The following is a 19,443-nucleotide window of genomic DNA, read 5'->3' as shown; positions in this document are numbered from 1 at the left end:
ATTCAGGGTTGGCAGTAGTGATCAATTATGTGGTGACACACTCATGGTACAGGAGTAATCTGAACTCCAAAGCAATAATGTGGGGCTCTGCTCCTTCTTCATTATGGTACTGTTCTGCTAATCAATCATTCCTGCTACTTTAGAATGATTGTGTTTGATTTTCCAGTTTTCTCAGATTTGCCATTTCCTACAGTCTAATGATGCAGGAGGTAGGCCAATAGACTGGAAAAACATTTTCTGCTGACATTTTTGCACGCCTGGGGAACAGACCTGTCAAATAAATGCCCCATGTTCTGATGGCAAAGTGTTCTGAGAATCCAGCATCTTGTCAGTAAGAAGGAAGCAACAGCAAGACTTTTTTCAGCCTTTCTGAAATAGCAGAATAGCACTTTTATATTAGATGGTTTCACTGAGTCTTTCTGATCCTCCCACACTTCTGGGGTCAGGGACTACACTGAGAGGCTTTTGAACCTGGGGGATCCATAGCCTCTACCTTGTCTGTCCTCTGGCCTTTCTCCAAGGCACCTACTTCCCATTCTTCCAGTGTTGCAATGGATAAACTTCCCATGCTGGCTGGAGGAGGGGCTTGGGGAAGATCCATTCAGAGGAGTAAATCATCACCATCTTATGGTTGCTCGGGTGCTGCTTGTGGACCATAGGATTGCTCTCTTCATTTTTAAAATTTTTAATAAACACTTTAAACATTTGTAAATGTTCATAATACAATAATCTAGTCTTACAAAAGATTTATACAATTTAAAAATGTAGAACTTTAGAAAAAAACACACACATACACTAAGATACGCTTGTCATATTAAAAGCCTCTTTAAAACATTATATTAAACATACCAAAACAAAATATGAAGGGTGCAGTCCCATGGAGATGAATTTGGAGGTTCACACTCATTGAATGCAGAGCAGAAGCAAGAACAAAACCAATCTTTTCCTTCCTGTTCTGTCTGCAGTTTTGCTAGATGGGTGTTTTGGGCTGTCTAGCAACAGAGTTTCAGTGGAGGAGGAAAGGAGGCTGGAGTGGCTTTCTGATACCTCATATTCTGGAGGCTCTCTTTTCTTCCTTTCCCATTCCCTCAAATGCCTCTATTACCCTTCTCCAAGCTCACTTTCTTAACCTCAGGGAGCAGCTGGTCCTGTTCTTTCCGTGCCAGTTAGCTCTGAGGTAAGAGCTGGGCACCATAGCTATCCTATGGCCTTTCAGACAATGACCAGGGACCATAAGATCATTCCTTAACCATGCAAAACTTTATTACAACTGTGCACTCACATATTGAGATGTATCGTTCTTAGTAAAATCTTTATATTATAATGATTTATATTATAATAGAGGTGAAGATTGTATCTTCTGCCTTCTGTTTCCAAATGCTCTTAAATTGATTCCCTTCCTGTCTAGCCAAACTTGCTCATTTTAATCTGAACTATTTAATTTCTACATGTAAAGACTTGTTCAGCCAGACTTAGATTGTGAGGATTTGCCTTCCTTACTTCTCTGTGTAGAACTTTGTTTCTTGTTAATTGCCATTGTGTATTTCATTATGCAGAAGAACTTGAAATTACAGATTGTGGACAGAGCTCAACAAACCTTTATTATTTCCTCCAACATCCTCCCAAACCTTGTTTTAGCTGATGAGATGGATAATAAGTGAAATCTATGCTGTTTGGAGACTGTATAATGCAAGCGGTCAAAGTGCTGATGCTAAAGCAGCCAATGAAGTACCTCCACTTTTGTGGAAACCATGGGAACATATATATTCATTATGCAAAGCTGTCAAGGGACATATGCCATTGTATAACAGCTATGGAAAATATGTGGTAAAATTGTACTGGATGGTACGTACTTTTCTTCCTTTTTAATTTGAATTAGCTTTTCATATAATTTTTTATTAAATTGTATAGGACATTTTTTCCCTATAACACAATCCATCCACTTCCAAATTAGTGAATGGTGGCTATTGTTAAGAAATTATTTTACTATTAGAATGTGGTTTTTACTTAAATAAAGTAAGGGCTGAATTTAACATGCAGAAAAACTTGCACCACTGCAACTTTCTGTCTAATTCTGAGTATCAAAAAGAGCTTCCTAATACTAAGTAGGTATATGCATTATTTATGTATGCTTCACCTGAGCAAGTTTATAAAAATAATGAGTCTATGTCCTGTGGACTAAGTTTACCTAAGGTGTTTGCTGACATCATGATTGCATCATCATCATCATCATCTATAAGTGTTTGTATATGTTATATACATAGTTCAGGGAACCATGATTGGCCCTTAGTCCCCAGAGACATTCCATTGTGCTCAACCAAAAAAAGAAGCTTATGACCCATTACTAGAAAGAAAATATCAAAATGTACTTTGTATGAAGGCCTGTAGGCAGCTGAAATAGCCCTCAACCGTCACACTCAAGGCACGCATACAGCTTTCTGTTTTTCAGGTCTCATATGTTTTGAAGGGAACAAGTTTTTATCTCTTGCTGGAAATAGACTTCAGTAGTAGGTTCCACACTATAGTAGCAGTGCAAGTAGATGGCGCAATTGGATTGTACTGCCTGGATACGGCCACTGAAGCCTGTGTGGTGGGAGGAGGTCTGTGCAAGAGAGACAAGGGCAGGCTAAGGTTGTGTAGTGCACATATCACAATAGCAGCAACTGAAGGGTAGCTGGAAGCGGCATCCACTCAGCCCAGTGACATTGGACTGCCTTGCATGACACAGCATCCTCCACCATGGCTTATTTATCCCACTGAATTTGCAGAGCATGTGGGGGCACCATCTTGCATATCCAAACCCTACTCAGGTGTTGTCATGCCATGACAGTCTGGCAAGCATGGTCACGTGAAGGCTAAACATAACCCTAGAACAGATTATGGGTTATGCAAAAGTTGTTCAATACTCCCATATCCACATTCACACAACACAACAGTCCCTGAGCCGGAATTTTAAATGCAAAGTGGTGAAAGATAGAATATTATCACCTTGCATTAAGAACTATTGGAAACTTACCAAACACTGCCTTCCAGCATATATACAGGTATATATCCAGCCCAGCTCCCTGCCATCCATCAGCCAGCACTAACTTCCAATAGCAACAGAGCCCCACTTGTCCTCCTAGATTGTTGCTCAGTAGCAATATCCCACCAGCACTACTTTCTAGTACATAACTATGAGAATGATAATGACAGACTATTTTTGTCCTTATGCTTTTATAACATGAGAGTGTTCCAATTAGTCATTTTAGTTCTTAAAAGCATATTCTTCCCTTAGCAAAAGGCCTGTGTAAATTGAGGGATAGTTCACTGATGCTTTGCAAATCATGGTCAAAGTACTAGTTGTATTCTTGTCTGATAAAATCTACCACTCTTTCAAGTTTGTTTTCCTTATCTATTAACACTATCTATAATAAGGGTCAAGTTATTGGATGGTCACACAGATTTCTATAGCACCTCACTTTTTCATTGCCATCCCCCTTTCTCTTTTATAGGGTTGCTGGCGAAAGATCATTGTAGATGATAGTATACCTTTCAATGAAGACAATTACATGCTGCTTCCAGTTACAACATGTGAAATTGAACTTTGGCCGCTGATATTATCTAAAGCCATAATTAAACTAGCAAATAATGAGTATGTTCTCTAAGTTTTCCTCTTTTTCAATTATGAGATCGAAATAGAGCAATAAAGCAGCAAAACTCCATACTGAGTGAATGCTTGTTTTCTATGAATTAGTGTACTGGTAATGTACTTTATGAATCTTGTAATAATCAAAGAAATAACCTTAGATGCAGTAGAAGCCAGTGCATATTTGCACTAATGAACAATAAAGATTGACTTTGATCTCTCAGGCTTCTGTCAGGAACGGGTGCCTGATTTCCTACTTTGACACATATAGGCTTCACATGCCCAGAACCAGTCCACTCATGAAGAAGGGTGAGGTGCCCACATAAGCTGGAGGAGCTAGAAGAGGGCAAGTTGCATCACTCCCTGCTCCAGTCAGAGACCCAGCCTGGAGAGTCTACTGACCTCCACTGGGTAGAAAGCCCACCAACCTATGTTCCACAGTGGCATTTGCCACAGTGAGAAGGCAGCCAGTGGTACTCTTCAGAGAAGCTGCCAGCCCTCTGTTGCTGTGATGCTCTAGGGCTCTTGTGAGATCTTAGCTCAGGGATGACACCTCATTATATCTTGGCCATGTGGTGAGATCTTGAAAGCACCCAAAGCCATGAGATTGGAGGTCCCTGCTGTCACCACCATGCAGTCCTCCTTCCCTGTCACTGCCAGCTCCAGTCCAGAAAGCTTGAATGCATCAGTAAAAGAAAGTTCGCAGGTACCCCAAGACTGGTGGTGGCAGAGAGAGAGGTAGTGTAGTGGTACAACAAGTTCTTTTGCTTTAGGCAGTGAAAGAGGTCACACCAGACCTGCACATAACACATTGAATATTGTTCTTGCAAGGTCTCTTAAGCTTTAGAAGTGGCTTTTAGGGGTTCATGTGCAGCTTCAATAGGAAGAAGGAGATGCAAAAGCCCCAGTCTCCGTTTTGTTCAGTTCAAGGTCTCCAAAGCAAGGAAATGAATGAAAAGTTGGGAAATATTCATGGTGTTAGGGTTAGTACATGTTATGAGTATCACTGTGTATCTTGACATCGTGTTAGTGATTGGGAGGGCAATAACCAAGAGTGGTCTTGCCACCTTGCATATCTACCCCTGTTGATCAATAATTCCCTTATTGTGTTCTTAATTACACAATATTTGGGTGTAATTCTTATTTTGGTGGCACAGGATGAATTACATAGACTGGAGGCAAATATTCTGACAACAGCATGAAGGCATTGAATAAAAATAGTTGTTACAGCTGCAGAATTAGACTGAGAGAATGTAGACTGGCAGTCTAACATCATGTATGCTTAAGTTGAAACAAAAATATGAACAGGTTTATTATGGCATATGTTTTGTGTACTAGAGCCAATATGCACAATATATATGCCTTAATATAAATCTTTCTATTTCTCGGGTACCTTAAAACTCTTGTTTTTACAGCTGCTGACTAACAAGACCACCGTGAAATTTGTTATATGTAAGTCTGTGCATTAACTTGCAGCAGCTCGTATTTCCAAGAGGAAGACTTTGGCCCTATTTTTCACTCTAATTTCTTTAGAACTGTGACAACCTAAGTTACTAAATACTGCATGTTGCAATCTCTTGTTTCTAGAAAGATAGGAAAAGAGATACATTGCCTTTTAGCTATTTTTGAGTATGCAAGTATTACTTGCAAGTAAATATGAATCGGTGAAATACAGCAATCTGGGAATGTGCTATTGGTAAATATAGATATAGAATTAAAATTGTAATATCATATTGGTGTACTTATATGCATATTTGCTTTTTTATAGTATAAATGAAATAGGAAAAAGAGAAATGGGGGAATTCACAGTTTTACATGCCCTTACTGGATGGATACCAGAAATTATTCCTCTCCAGTAAGTATAAGGTGTTCCATTGTGTGTGTGTGTGTGTGTGTGTGTGTGTGTACGTGTACTTGATTCATCAGGCTTTTGGGGAAAAACTAGTTTTAAGCACTCACACTTTCAAAGCAATCAAAATCAGTTCTGTGAAAGTGTTTTTTAAAAAAAATTCAAGTGCTTTCTATCTTTGAAAATCAGAACTTTTGAGGCATGTTGTTACTGAAGTCATTTTAATTGGTTGGAAAAGACTTAGTGATTTCCATTGTAATCAATGGCTTTTATGAACTTTGGATCCAACCCAACCATACTGTTCCTGTCTGCCTGCTCTCCACTCACTTGTAAAGCTATGACTGCTGAAGCTCTTTATGCTTGCCTTAGCCACCTGGTTGCCTTACCTGAAAAATGACATTTTTGCGGTAGAAAAAGTACAGAGAAGGGCAACAAATTTGATTGGGGGCTGGAGCAACTCCACTATGAGGGGCTACAACAACTGTTTAACTTAGAAAAAGGCAAGTAAGGTGAGACATGTTAGAGGTGTTTAAAATAATATATGGTGTAGACTCTAGAGAAAATGGAGAGGGAGACATTTTTCTCTCTTTCCCATAGCACTAAAACCCAGGGTCATCCAATGAAGCTGATTGGTGGGACGTTTGGGACAGATTAAAAAGAAATACTTCTTCACACAACTTATAGTTAAATTGTGTCATGGGTGGAGCTGGCTGGAGCAGGAGGCCCCTTATGACTCGCTCTGTTTCTATGGGATTCATTGCCACAGGAAGTGGTGATGGCCAGCAATTTGGATGGATTTAAAAGGGGACTGGACAAATTCATGAGGGAGGAGGCTATCTGTGGCTTCCAGCCTTACTGGCTGTGCTACCTCTTATGAGGAGCTGTTTAGCCACTGTGCATACAGAGTGCTGGACTAGATGGAGCTTTGGTCTGATCCAACACAGCTTCTCTTATGTTCCTTTTTGTTTAAAATTAATATAGTTCTTGTGTTCACTTGCTTCCCCTCCCTGCCTCAGTATCCTAGAAAAAATGAAGTATCTTCCATGCTTTCCTTTCTTTTCCAAGGTTATGTACATACCTGGATTATACTAGAAGACATGCTGTCAAGTCATTATAATGATTCTACTTATAACCATACCATTTAAGTAATAATAAAATATAGTTGGACTTCCACAGGTCACAAAAACAAACATTATATTTGCAGTAAATTAACAGCAGGCAATTGTGTTTTAAAATGATTTTGCTTATTTTTTAAAGATCTGGATATTTAGATAAAGTTTGGGAATTCTTAAAAGATGTAGTGCCAGAGTTTAAGTTACCAGAAGAAGTACCACCTGAAGCTGAAGCATCACTCCAAGATACAAAAAAAGATCTAAAAAGCTCTGAGATCAAAAATGATACTATTCCTATAATTAAACAGCCAGAGAAGCCAGAAAAGGCTGAGAAAACAAGCAAAGGTATGAAATTATAGAAACTCCAAATGTTATGCACTTAAAAGTGTGTGTGTGGAAGGGGTGGAGTGGCAGATCATTGGCTTCTCTCATGAACAAAAGACTTTAGATCCAGTGGATGCAAGGCTACAACCACTGTGCCCTTACCCTGCCCTTGCGCATTTTCATTTTAGGGCTTTCAGGTTCATGCTGTCATTACTGATGACATTACTGATGGTAGACCTTTTATCATAGAGCTATCTGTACACACAAACAAGGTTTCCTGGAGTGAACAACACAACACACTCACTGCTGGTGGCGCTCGTTCCCAATGGCAGAGGAGAACCTTCTCCATATCCTAAAAGCTATTGGACAGCCACCTAAGCATTAAAAAGATCCTCTGTATTCAGAGATACATTTTATGTCTTTTCTTCTTTCTATGTATTCAAGTAATATTAAATACTTCTAGGTAGTCAAATGCCAGTGCTGAAAAGATATTACAGGGAGGTGGAACTTGAACTCAAAATTTCAGGTTATTATTAAGTATATCTAACTCCCACTGAAGTGGAATTAAGGAGTAACACTAGTCCTGTAGTACTAAGCTCCTGTGAACACAGAGGAACTTAGCTTAAACATGAACACCTCAGTGACCTTAAACTTTATTGATTTCAGTAGAACTTAAATGGCAATAACTGTGCACTAGATTATGTGTTCATTTGTTGGACTATAATTGGAATTCTTTCTAAAAATGTGCCCTATTCTGTATTAATTTTTATTGACCAACTTTGCAATACTATGTAGATTTTCCTTTTCAGAACTTTAACAAATTCCCTGCAAGGAAAGGTTACAGCATTTGGGAATTTTTAGATTTAAAAAAGGGGGGTGGAGTATGTGCAAAGTTATATAAAATGGAATGAAGAAAAGTGAATTGTACTGATCGGTCATCCAAATTAGCTATCCAGTGGGAGCTTCAGAACAAATGATACAACACATAGATGAACTATGGAATTTGCTGCCACAAATGATGGTCACTAACCTGGAAGGCTTTAAAAAGGATTAGACAAATTCATGGAGGTTCAGTGGCTGATGACTACCAATGTCAGAGGCACTAAACCTTTTAGTAACAATTGCTGGGAAGCATGAATAGGAGGGTGCTATTGTTCTCATGGCCAGCTTGCAGATTTCCCATATGTTCATGCATTCATTTATTTTCTTTAACAGAAAAGTCAGATATTCTTGGAAAGAAGAGAAGTAAAAATGGTGAAAAGGATAAAATGAAGTCAGGACGATTGTCTTCTGAATATCAAAGTTCTATTCAGATGTTTATTGATGGTAAAGTATAAATGTTCCTAAATATATGTAACAACTCATTTTAATATTGTACACAGAATTGATCATAACTCTTAATAAAAGCACACACTTGATGAATGAAGCATTTTGTTCAGCTAGATGAGCCCACAGAATGTTGTGGAAGACTACAAGAAACAGGAATGACTGCCAAAAGCAGTCAGAAAATAATTCACCAGTATATTCAAACTGATGACATGCCAATATTGACCCACATTTCTATGCTTGTAGCAGTTTACTTCCAGTTCAGACATATACTACGTGCATTGTAATCTTTAACACATTACTAATGTTTTGGATTTGCTGAACTTAATTACTAGTTCACATGCTACCCTTTGAATCAGTGACCATGGGGAGGCCAGCACTGCTTGCCTACCTGGCATTCTGTGGACTTCCTCTCCATTCTGCTTAAGAAAGACTGATGATGCTTTAAGTCCCAGTTGCCCTTTCCTCTTTCCCCCACTCATGTCTCCATTATATATTCTCAGCAGAGCAACTTCTGACTGTAGAAGTCTCTTGTCAAGCACTTCTTCAGTGCTGCAGTCTTTTTTCCCCTCTTCCCTCATACAGGGTGGCGCAGGGAAAGGGGAAATTTTGCACCTAGGAGTTGGTGACCCTGGGGCTTCGGCAATTGTTTGGAACCAGCACGACCTCGTTTAGAACCCCTTGCCATTAGTTATAATGGAGCAGTGGAGTGGTGCGCAACGAGCATTCCCTGCAAAAGCCTTTTATAAGAACTGTGATAGTGTGACTGTTCTGCAAAGGGAATTTCAGCATCGTTACCAGTTAGGACAACATGATGGTGTTCCATCTGCTCATGCGATTACAACATGGATGCATCATTTCAAATAAACGGGTTCAGCCTTAAAAAAGAAGTCCCCAATTGGTGTTCGAACAGCCTGCACAGCAGAGAATATTGAGGCTGTTTGAGCTGCCCTCGTGAGAGGTCCTTGCTGCTCCATTCGACAACACGTATCATTGCTACATTTGGGGCGATGAAGCATGCAATGAATACTGTACTAGTTGAAGTTCCATCCCTACAAATTGCAAATTGTGCAGGAACTCAAACCTGAAGTTTCAACAGTTTGAACAGCAAGGAGCCCCTATGCATACTGCCAACAATTGATGGCAGCTATTCAGCGATTGCTTGGAAGGTGTGTCATTTCACACAATGGTGACATTTGATGGCCTCTGAGATCCCCAGATCTCACTGTGATTTTTTCTGTGGGGACATCTTAAAAGCCAAGTGTGCCACACATGTCCTGCAACCATTTCTGAAATAAAAAGGAGGACTGAAGAGGAAATTGCTGGCATTCTTCTTGACATGTTACATCAAGCAATACAGAATTTCCACCACAGGCTGTCAGAATGTGTACGGAGAAATGGACAACACCTTCATGATGTTATCTTCAAGACATAAAATGAATATTGAGTGAATATTGATATTAATTGCATTTTCCTGTACAATACATTTCATCATACAATATATTTTGTAATGTGTTTATTCGTGCATTGAATGTCAATTGAAAATTTCCCATTTCCCTCTGCCACCCTGTACTTGCTATACAAGGTTAGCCATTAGAGAAAGCAAATGAAATTTATGGTGGATAACATTTTAATAGTAAATAATTCTTAGTAGTGTTCATTCATGGAAAGTAATAGAAGCACAAGAAAATTAAAGAAGCATGGAAGAAAAAATACTTGTTCAATATCTTGCATGAAATGCTTTTTTCTTTTTTCTTATTTCTTTCCTTTTTCCTAAGTACAAGAAAAGTGTGTGTGTGATTTTAACTACTGTAGTCATCAAATGTCTCCCTTCCCACCCATCCCATTCACAATGCCTTTGTACTTTCAACTTGAATTAAATGTGTGCAGTTTAAGAGAAAGGCTTTAAATACAACTGATACCACAAAATCACTTATTTGGAAGTAGCTCAATACATATATTTCAGAATGGGTTGCTGAAGTGAAGCAACATAAAAAGTTAGTTTCATAGGCATTTCTTGCCTTTGTAGCAACACAATACCTAAAAAGAGATATTATGTGTTAATATGTTGTTATGTACAGCATTATTTCATTTAACTATTTAATGGGTTCTTTTTATAGGTTCTGCAGTACCACTGCAGCCACAGATGGTAGCATACGCTTGCTATATGCCTCTGTATGTGTCTGAAAAAAAAATATTTGTATTAGAGAAAATGGTAAGGATGTGTATACTTTGTCTTCTAATTATGAACTGATGACTATATGAAGCCAAGGGACATATCAGTTGAGAACAAGAAACATACTTTTGAAAAGAGCTAATGTGTAGGCAATTTGTTTGCCTTTGTATAGGCAAAACAACCTAAAGTACCTTGACCTGTGAAGGTAAAACATATATTTCACAAACATTGATTTTCCAAGCATCCTGCAGTAGTGTATGGAAACCTGGAAGACCAGCTTGTACAGTACCTTTATTTTTGTCAAGGAGATCCACCTAATGTTACAAGAGACATCCCTTGTGGTGTCCTTCTATGGCTGAATCAGACTCACCATATGAACAAATTACACAGCTGTCCAAAATATAAAGCAACACAAGAGGCAAATGATCAAGCACAAATATTTCCATCTGTAATGGAATTACGAGATAGCAGTGGTAAAGATCCAAGCAAAGGTTATAAAGCACAGTTAAGCAGTATGGTATGATACACAGACCAGAAACAAAGTTAAATGGGAGTCCCAAAGGTCAGTAGCCCAGAGATTTTTCTTGCCTTGTCTTGTAGCCAAGTTTGGAAAACAAAGTACCATACAAGGCACTAGAGGTGAAAGAATAATGTCTTTCCAGGACTGCTGAGATGGAAGGCCTATACAGCCAGAACTTCCTAAGGTCCACTTAGAGTACACAATGTATTATAGGCCATCTGGCAAATATCCTACTTTGGAAAAGTGCCTTGGTCTAGAGCAGTGGTTTTCAACCATTTCACAGCAGGGAATTGGCAAAAACAGGGAAACCAACTCAGGGACTGCTGAAGCAGTAACAAAAAGCACCATACACATAATACAGTATTCTGTGTATTAGTTTTCAAACACAATACCAAAAAAAAGGAAAAGAAAATTCTCCAAAACAACCAGAAACCAAGCAACAAAAAATGCCAACAAAAAAAGTAGAATACCGAAATTGGCACAGCGTGACTCCCAGTTGGTTCCCACTGAGCTGTCTCTTCCTTCCTTGGCTCCCCCATTGGCACCAGCACACCCCTGCAAATGCGATGCCAACTGAGAAAGAGGTGGTGGAGCACAGCCAGCCCCTGTGCTGGTCTGCAGTGAGTGGGATGCAGCCCCCTCTTAGACTGGCAGGAAATCGCTTGTGGACCGGCAGGGGTCTGCAGACTGGTGGTTGAAAACCACTGTTCTAGAAGATTCCTTCTTTGCAGTTGAGTCCTTCTTCTCAAAGCAGCTTGTCTCTTGAGACAATTATTATTCCACAGAGGCAGAACTTTCCTCCTGTGATCTCCCAGAGGGCTCAGAATCCTCCAGATCTCTTGCCATGGGTGACTCTTGGGCATGGTCCATTTCTGAAAGCTGTAGTTGTGAATCAGAGGATTCCCCCAGCAACTACAACAAGTAGGAGTGCACCGTGCCCACGTTGTACATGATTATGAATGATAACTGAAAGATAGACTATAGAGTAATTGACTGAGCAGCCAGATTTAAGGAAAAATTGTCAACTCAAAATTATTATTACTATTTCAATATTTGGAGGGTTGGTGTGGTTAAGAGTGTGGGACTGGGATTCAGGAGATCTTTTAGCCCTGCCTACCTCACAGAGTTGTTGTGAGGATAAAATGGAGAGGAAAAGTTTGTAAGGCACCTTGGATTCCTTTCAAGTGGAACGAAGAAGGGATATAATGTAATGTAGAATATAATAATATTTATTTATATCCCAATCCTGGGCATTAATGTGGCATTTGAAGATTGCCTAACTGTGCTCACATTCATCTATAATTCCCTTTTACTTGAGTTGTGGATATCCTTGCACTGAGGCTTGTTCTGAGCATAGGAAAAGGATCTTCATGCCTCAGCTCAAATATTTGTTTCCTGTTGCAGAGGATTAGACTGAGCTCTTCAAGTTCTAAGATTCTTAATGTTCTATAATTGTGCCCAATTTAAAATGTTTTCATATATTTTTATATAAAAGAGACTACTTGTGTTTTCTGTAGGCTGATTCTTCTGAAAGGCTACGGGAATATGGTCTTTCCCACATATATAGCCATCCTGCACTGCTAACCAGAATAAGGTCAGGTCCCCTTGTAGCCCCTCCAAAACCACCACCAGTACCTCGCTGGAAACTTATCCGCCAGAAAAAGGAAACTATTGTGACAGATGAACCCCAAGGTTTGGCTTTCAAGGCTCTGCGCTATATTTCCGAACTAACAATAAGTCAGTGTTTAATATTTGAACTTAATTTCATTGTTGCTACTCAGACTTCCATATCAGGATCAAAATAATCATATGGGAAAACAAAGAATGCTTATAGTATATCAGTGACCTAATCTGGTGATGAAATGGATACTATTTGGTGTTTGTGGAATGCTTCCACTATTCTTCATGTTCTAGTCACAAGATGGGTTATGTCTTCCAAAAAATTAAAGCCACAGTAATTTTAAAAGTTAAAGAAATAGTGTAGGACACACCGGAAAACTTAAACATTTAAGACATTGGGGTTTGAAGGACTGCCTTCTCCCATTCAACCCACCTACCTATTGAAATTATATTTGGTAGTCCACTAGTATGTCCCAATATCCCTTAATATACTTCTAATTGGAATTAAGACAGGGATTGGCTACTTCCCTTCAGATTTAGCAAGAAGACAAATCCCCACCAATATCTCTGTTATTAGAAATGACAGTGGGAATTCTGTGCCCCATTTCCCTTTCCAATTGTGAGGGCAAGCTGGAGGCTAATGGAAATAATAGCAATAAATCTGCATCTATACATATAAATCAGCAGATGCATGTATAATGCAGATCTTCATCCTCTTTTAGTGATGAATGCCTTCATTTTGCCCCTCCCCCAAATCAGAGGCATGATTTACACACACGCACCTTCCAGAGCATGTATTTTCCAGACTGACTGAGGCCATTACCTTTTGTATGTGTTTTGTTTCTTTAATTATAGATATGGCTCTTTTTGTTCCTTTACCTTTTAGAGCCTGTGATTAAGAAGCCTGAGCAGTTTATTGAGCTTGCTAGTCCTTTTTTGAGCTTCAGACTTTCTCCAGTACCTATTCCAAGGGATACGTAAGTAGATTAATCAAATAATTTAGTGAATTTTACTCTGTATTGACATGTGGCAATTTATATGACAAAAAGAAAGCAACCCTAAACTCTCTGATGGAGCACTCTGATAGTGGAATTCAATCCTCAAGAAGGAGGAAACCGGCATGGATATTTCCTTGATAGCTGAGTGAGCCTAGATCTGTAGTATGCCTATCTTTGGAAGGGAAAATATCCCATGGCCCTTGACCATATGATTACTCAAATGATTCTAGTGATGGTACAACACTAAAACTAGGAAAGGGGGTTGTGTGTGTGGATTGGGTGGTGTGGGGTGGGTGAGAGAGAAAGAATTAGTTTGCTATAGGTTAATTGTATTCCAACTGGGTAAAAATTCAATTAAAATTGTGTTCAAACATTCTGTTGAGAAATATATAACTTCCTAAATGTCCAAAAAGCAACAAAATGATTGCTCATGATTAAGCTTCACTATTATTTATGCATTCCACCAAGATGTCATCCATACTTTATGGTTATATTTTTGAAAAATTGAAACTCTGTATGACTTACCCTCCTGGGAAAGGCTTTGACTCCAGATACTTATATACAAATTTCCATAGAATCATAGAATACTAGAATTGGAAGGGCCCAATAAGTCCTCCAGTTGCAGCCCAGCTTAATGTAGGGCTCCAAGTTAAAAAATGGTTTGGGGTGTACTTGTGTATTTTAAAGATATATTTGTTTTCAGAACAGATTTTTCCCCAAAATTACTTTTTAAAGTATTTCAAGAATTCACTATCTCTATATAACAATAGATGTTATAGTTGGCCTGGCCCCTTCCAGCTATATGATTCTATGATCAGAACTCCATGAGTAAGGGACATGCCAAAAATTAGTACTGACTGAGATCTTCTCAATGTGCAAGGGAATATTTATGAAGTATAATGAAACATAGTTTCTGAAGGTGATGTCATTAAAATGAAGGCTAAAATGAAGAGGAGAGTCATATAAGTTGCCCTAGGTTCTCTGAAGGCAAAAAAGGCAGACTATAACAGTCTTACCCTATGGGCATATGGTTGATGATAGTGATAATTTGGCATTTCTCAGTAGGATTTTTTCAAAAATGCATTTTACATAGTTACTAGAATGGAATTACCCATTTTACATAGTTACTGGAATGTGGATATTATCGAATATACTGATTCAAATCTTCATATGCTCACGGAGCTGGAGCCATAACCACTCTACCCATTTGCAAGACAGAAGCATCAGCAGACTCTATATAAACCTAAGGTGTGCAAATACTACACACACACACACACACACACCTAAGATGGGCAATACATCCTCCTCACAAAACACAGCCCATGATAACAAACTCACTGGCACAGAAATGGGCAGAACAGAGGAGCAGACGCACGTACACATGCATGCACGCACAAACACAAAAGAGTTGAAAGAACCTTCTCATTGTCTAGATAGGTCCCTGCATGGTTCATACTGTTACCTGTATAGACATCAATAAAGAACTCAAGGATTTTAATGAAGCTAGGATTGAATGCAAGTGTATCCCCACAGCCACCCCCAAAACCACAAAAGGGAGGGCCGAGCATGAAGTTTTGTTTTATAGAGGTAAGAGTTAATTTCTGTTTTCTTTAGCCATTTTCCACCATCTACCTTCAAAAAGGGATCTCTTCCAGCCTCCACCCTTTCTTCAGTGACTGAAAGTGATGAAAGCATAATTGACATTTATGGAGATACAAATCCCATGAGCACAGAGGAGAATTCTCAGGTAAAGATATTATTCTGTGATTATTTGTCATCCCATCCTATCCTATCTCCTCTTCTGTCACCCATTCATACAGTGTGAAGGCTGTGAATGAAGTAAAAGATCCCAAGGTCACTTGAGCAAAACCTTTTTCACTTGTATTTGAATAAATTTGAAGACTCACATTTGTAACAGTCACAAATAACTTCCTATGTGATCTGTTGTGATTTGTCAGTGCCTCTGTTTTTGTTTGTGTTTTTGTAGACCCAAATACGCAAAAAAAAGTCGGAGTTTAATTTAATCCTTGAATAAATATTTTAACATTTCTTATAGTAAGAAAAGAGTAACCTGCATTTTTGGGGAGCAGCTTCAGGCAGAAAAACTCTCTCTAGAGGCACACATAAAGGCACACAAAAAAGGCAATAAGTGATGGATTAGAATACATTTTTAATATAGTGAACGCATTTATTTCACTTCATACTGGTATGTCACCATAGTTTTAAACAAGCATTTTTCATTCCCTAGGAATCAACTTTAGTTCCACAACATACTGTAGAAGGTAAGCATGATTGTGTTTTATGCTTGCTTTAATAGAAACAGATAAAAGTATTTATTTACTTCATTTATTTGTAGAAACATTACTTCCTCATATCTAATATTGAGTTGGCTTACAGTACAAAACTAAAAGGGTGTGGAGAACCAAACCTTAAGAACAACAATAAAAAACAGCAGGAAATAGTAGACTGAAAAGCATCCAGCAAAAAAAAAAAGGCAGGTGGAATGTAATAGTATTTGCTGCCATTGGAACAGATCCTCCTCCTCCTCAACATTCCTTCCCATACTACCACAACATCTGCTCTGGAGGTTCTTCCAAAGCAGGTTGATGGAGCATGTGTTGAGTTGCAGAGGGAAGGAAAAGTCCCATTGTATGAGCAGAAATAAACTTGCATAGTGTTGGATATTGGTCTGTCGTAGTGAAAGTCCTTAAAAGCGTAAAAAGAGGACAGTTAAAAGGTGCCAAACCTACATGTCAGGGGAGAAGGTCCTACAGTTTGGGTGCCACTGAAACGTCTGTTTTAGCTGATACAGCATAGTGTTCAAGAACTTTTGTGCATGAGGCATTCATTGTGCCCCTGTGATTCCTCACTCTGAGGAGCATGCTCCTCAGAGAGATAGTCCTGGCACCATCCCTGCCATCTTTTTGGCACCAGGTGAAAACCTTTTTATTTTCCAGTTATTTTAATAGTCTGTGTATTTTATTATTGGCTGATCCATTTTTAAATGTTATTATTTGCTGCTCTGCTGGGGGTGGGAATTAAACTATTATAGATGCTGCAGCTAGCTGTCCTATGGTTGTTGGATTGTGTCAGTTTTATTGTATTTTATGAGTACATTTCAAAACAGAGTGCAGCAGCTTTCAGCAATGAAGTAGCCAAACAATACATATTGTATATATAGCTTTCTCAGTAGCACATAAATTAATCATCATGGAAAATGGCAGCTAATATATCAACCCTAGAAATTAGTAAAGCAACAAAAAGAAAAGCAAAAGAAAACAGCAGTGACCATAAACCTCTCTGAAATAAAAGCAGTTGTGTGACAGAATAGTTATTACATAGAAAACAGAGCGAGTCAGAAGGGGTCTCCCGGACCATCTAGTCTGACCTCCGGCACCAGCCAGCCCCGCTCACGACATGCCCACCATGTGGACGTCCAGTCTATCCTTGAACACCCGCACCGATGGGGCCTCAACGACCTCTCGTGGAAGCCCATTCCACACCCTCGGGGTCCTGACTGTCAGGAAGTGCTTCCTGGCATCCAAATGAAACCTTGGCTCCCTGAGCTTTGCTCCGTTGGAGCGCATTCTGCCTTCCTCTGCAGGGGAGAACAGGTCTCTACCCATCTCCATGTGACATCCCCTCACATACCTGTATGTCGCCAACATATCCCCTCTGAGTCTCCTCTTCTCCAGGCTGAAAAGACCCAGTTCCCTCAGTCTCGCCTCATACGGCATCATACGGCATACACTGCACTGACTCCAACCTGGCTATATCCTTCTGTAATGAGGGGCCCAAAACTGAACACAATACTCCAGTTGCGGGCGCACTAGAGTCGTGTAGAGTGGTAGTAATACCTCTCTTGATCTAGAAGGCACACTTCTGGCTATGCAACCAAGGGTGGCGTTTACCCTCTTGACCACTGCATCACACTGCTGACTCATGTTTAGCCTGCAGTCAACCAGTACCCCGAGGTCTCTTTCACAAGTGCTGCTCTCCAGCCACTTGTCACCTAACCTGTACTTATGACACCTATTCCTATGCCCCAAGTGCAAGACCTTGCACTTATCCACATTGAACGCCATCCTGTTGTCTCCTGCCCACTTCCATAGTCTGTCCAGACCCTTTTGGATCTGGAGTACCTGCTCCTCAGTTGTGGCCACTGCTCCAGTTTTAGTGTCATCTGCGAATTTGATCAGCAGACTGTTCACCCCTTCTTCCATGTCGTTAATGAAAAGATTAAACAGAATCGGCCCCAGGACAGAGCCCTGGGGGACCCCACTTGTCACTGGCCGCCATCCTGATGATTCCCCGTTAATGGTTACCTTCTGCTTTTGGTCAGTCAACCATGCCCTAATCCACCGGACAGTGCTTTGGTGTATCCCAAAACGCCTCAGTTTCTCCACCAGGATATCATGGGGCACTTTGTCAAAGGTCTTGCTGAAATCCAGGTAGACCACATCCACTGCATCCCCTCCATCTAGCCATCTCGAAACCTTGTCATAGAATTCCACAAGGTTTGTCTGGCAGGACCTGTTTTTGCGGAAGCTGTGTTCTGTGGCTGTCAGCCTCCCTTCCCTATCTAGCATCAGTAGATCTCTCTCTATTATGAGCCTTTCCATTGTTTTTCCTACAATGGACGTAAGGCTAACCAGTCTATATTTCCCCATGTCCTTTCTACTACCCTTTTTGAAAATTGGGAGCACTGATGCCACCCTCCAATCCTCTGGAACTACACCCATTTCCACGAGGTCTCAAAAATGGAGGCCAGTGGGCGTGAGAGAACCCCGGCCAACTCTCTAACTACTCTCGGGTGTAACCTGTCAGGGCCTGGCGCCTTTGTAATGTCCAATGCCCTGAGGAGCCCCTCGACTTCAAGAGGGGTGACTCTAATCTGTGCCCCTAAGTCCCCAGCTTCATCTAATCTCCTATGCAGATCTCCCCCGTCCTGCTTTGGGGAGAACACAGAGGCAAAATATTCATTTAGCATCTGTGCCTGTTCCCTCATATCAGTCACTGGATCTCCTTCCTCCTTATTTAGTGGTCCTACCACTTGTCTCCCCTTCCTCTTCCTATTTACTTGCTGAAAGAAGCTCTTTTTATTGCTCTTGATATTCTTGGCAAGTCTCAGCTCATAATCAGCCTTAGCCTTGCAAAGAATTCTTCTGCAATGGGCCTCCTCCTCCTGGTATACCCTTTTGTCTATTTCCCCCAGTACCCATTTCCTACGGAGGTTCCTCTTTCGTCTAATCCCTCTAACCACCTCCTTTTGCATCCATGGCGGCACTCTCCTCCACCTCCCCACCTTACTGGCTAGAGGTATCGTCAAGGCTTGTGCCTCCAAAACCTCCCTTTTGAGTGCCATCCACCCCTCCTCAACTAGCTTACCTTCCAGTAACCTATCTCAGGAGACTTTCCCCAGTCTGGCCTTCAGTTGGCTAATGTTGGCCCTCTTGAAGTCCCAGCTTCTAGTGCTCGACCTGCTGCCCGTCCGCAGTTCCAGAGCTCCCCTATTCATCTATCAGCTCCTCCCTATTGGTCAAGACCAAGTCAAGGATGTTTCCCCCCCTCGTCGCCTCTCGGACCCTCTGTGTGAAAAACGCTCCCTCAATAGCTTCTAGGAAGCGACATTACCTGGCTGTCACTGCCGAGTGAGTCTCCCAAGTAATATCCGGGAGATTGAAATCTCCCATAATTACTGTGTCTCTCCCCTGAGATAGCCTTAGAATCTGGCCTGTCAGGACATCATCCAGGGTCTCAAGTTGACCTGGAGGGTGATAACATACCCCCCACTGTCAGGTCTCTTTCCCTGTCAAAACCCCTAAGTTTCACCCAGACTGCCTCTACCGAATCCCCATCTGTGCTGCATTCTATCTCCCTGCATCCTATC

The 19,443-nt window shown here is 40.4% G+C and overlaps 1 protein-coding gene across 1 annotated transcript in view; it reads left to right on the top strand.

Annotated features, from left to right (window-relative positions):
- ADGB (androglobin) overlaps positions 1 to 19,443 on the top strand; it is a 94,575-nt gene that overhangs the window by 14,404 nt on the left and 60,728 nt on the right. Inside the window, exons 5-14 of the mRNA XM_044423149.1 lie at positions 1,639 to 1,845; positions 3,495 to 3,634; positions 5,397 to 5,483; positions 6,735 to 6,934; positions 8,129 to 8,239; positions 10,360 to 10,454; positions 12,453 to 12,627; positions 13,442 to 13,532; positions 15,168 to 15,300; positions 15,802 to 15,835. Coding sequence (XP_044279084.1) covers positions 1,639 to 1,845; positions 3,495 to 3,634; positions 5,397 to 5,483; positions 6,735 to 6,934; positions 8,129 to 8,239; positions 10,360 to 10,454; positions 12,453 to 12,627; positions 13,442 to 13,532; positions 15,168 to 15,300; positions 15,802 to 15,835 — 1,273 coding nt within the window. The remainder of the gene's footprint in view (positions 1 to 1,638; positions 1,846 to 3,494; positions 3,635 to 5,396; positions 5,484 to 6,734; positions 6,935 to 8,128; positions 8,240 to 10,359; positions 10,455 to 12,452; positions 12,628 to 13,441; positions 13,533 to 15,167; positions 15,301 to 15,801; positions 15,836 to 19,443) is intronic.

Source organism: Varanus komodoensis, unplaced genomic scaffold, assembly GCF_004798865.1.
Source record: "Varanus komodoensis strain SLA01 unplaced genomic scaffold, ASM479886v1 scaffold1, whole genome shotgun sequence".
NCBI classification, from domain to species: domain Eukaryota; kingdom Metazoa; phylum Chordata; class Lepidosauria; order Squamata; family Varanidae; genus Varanus; species Varanus komodoensis.
This window is presented reverse-complemented; position numbering and strand designations above follow the sequence as displayed.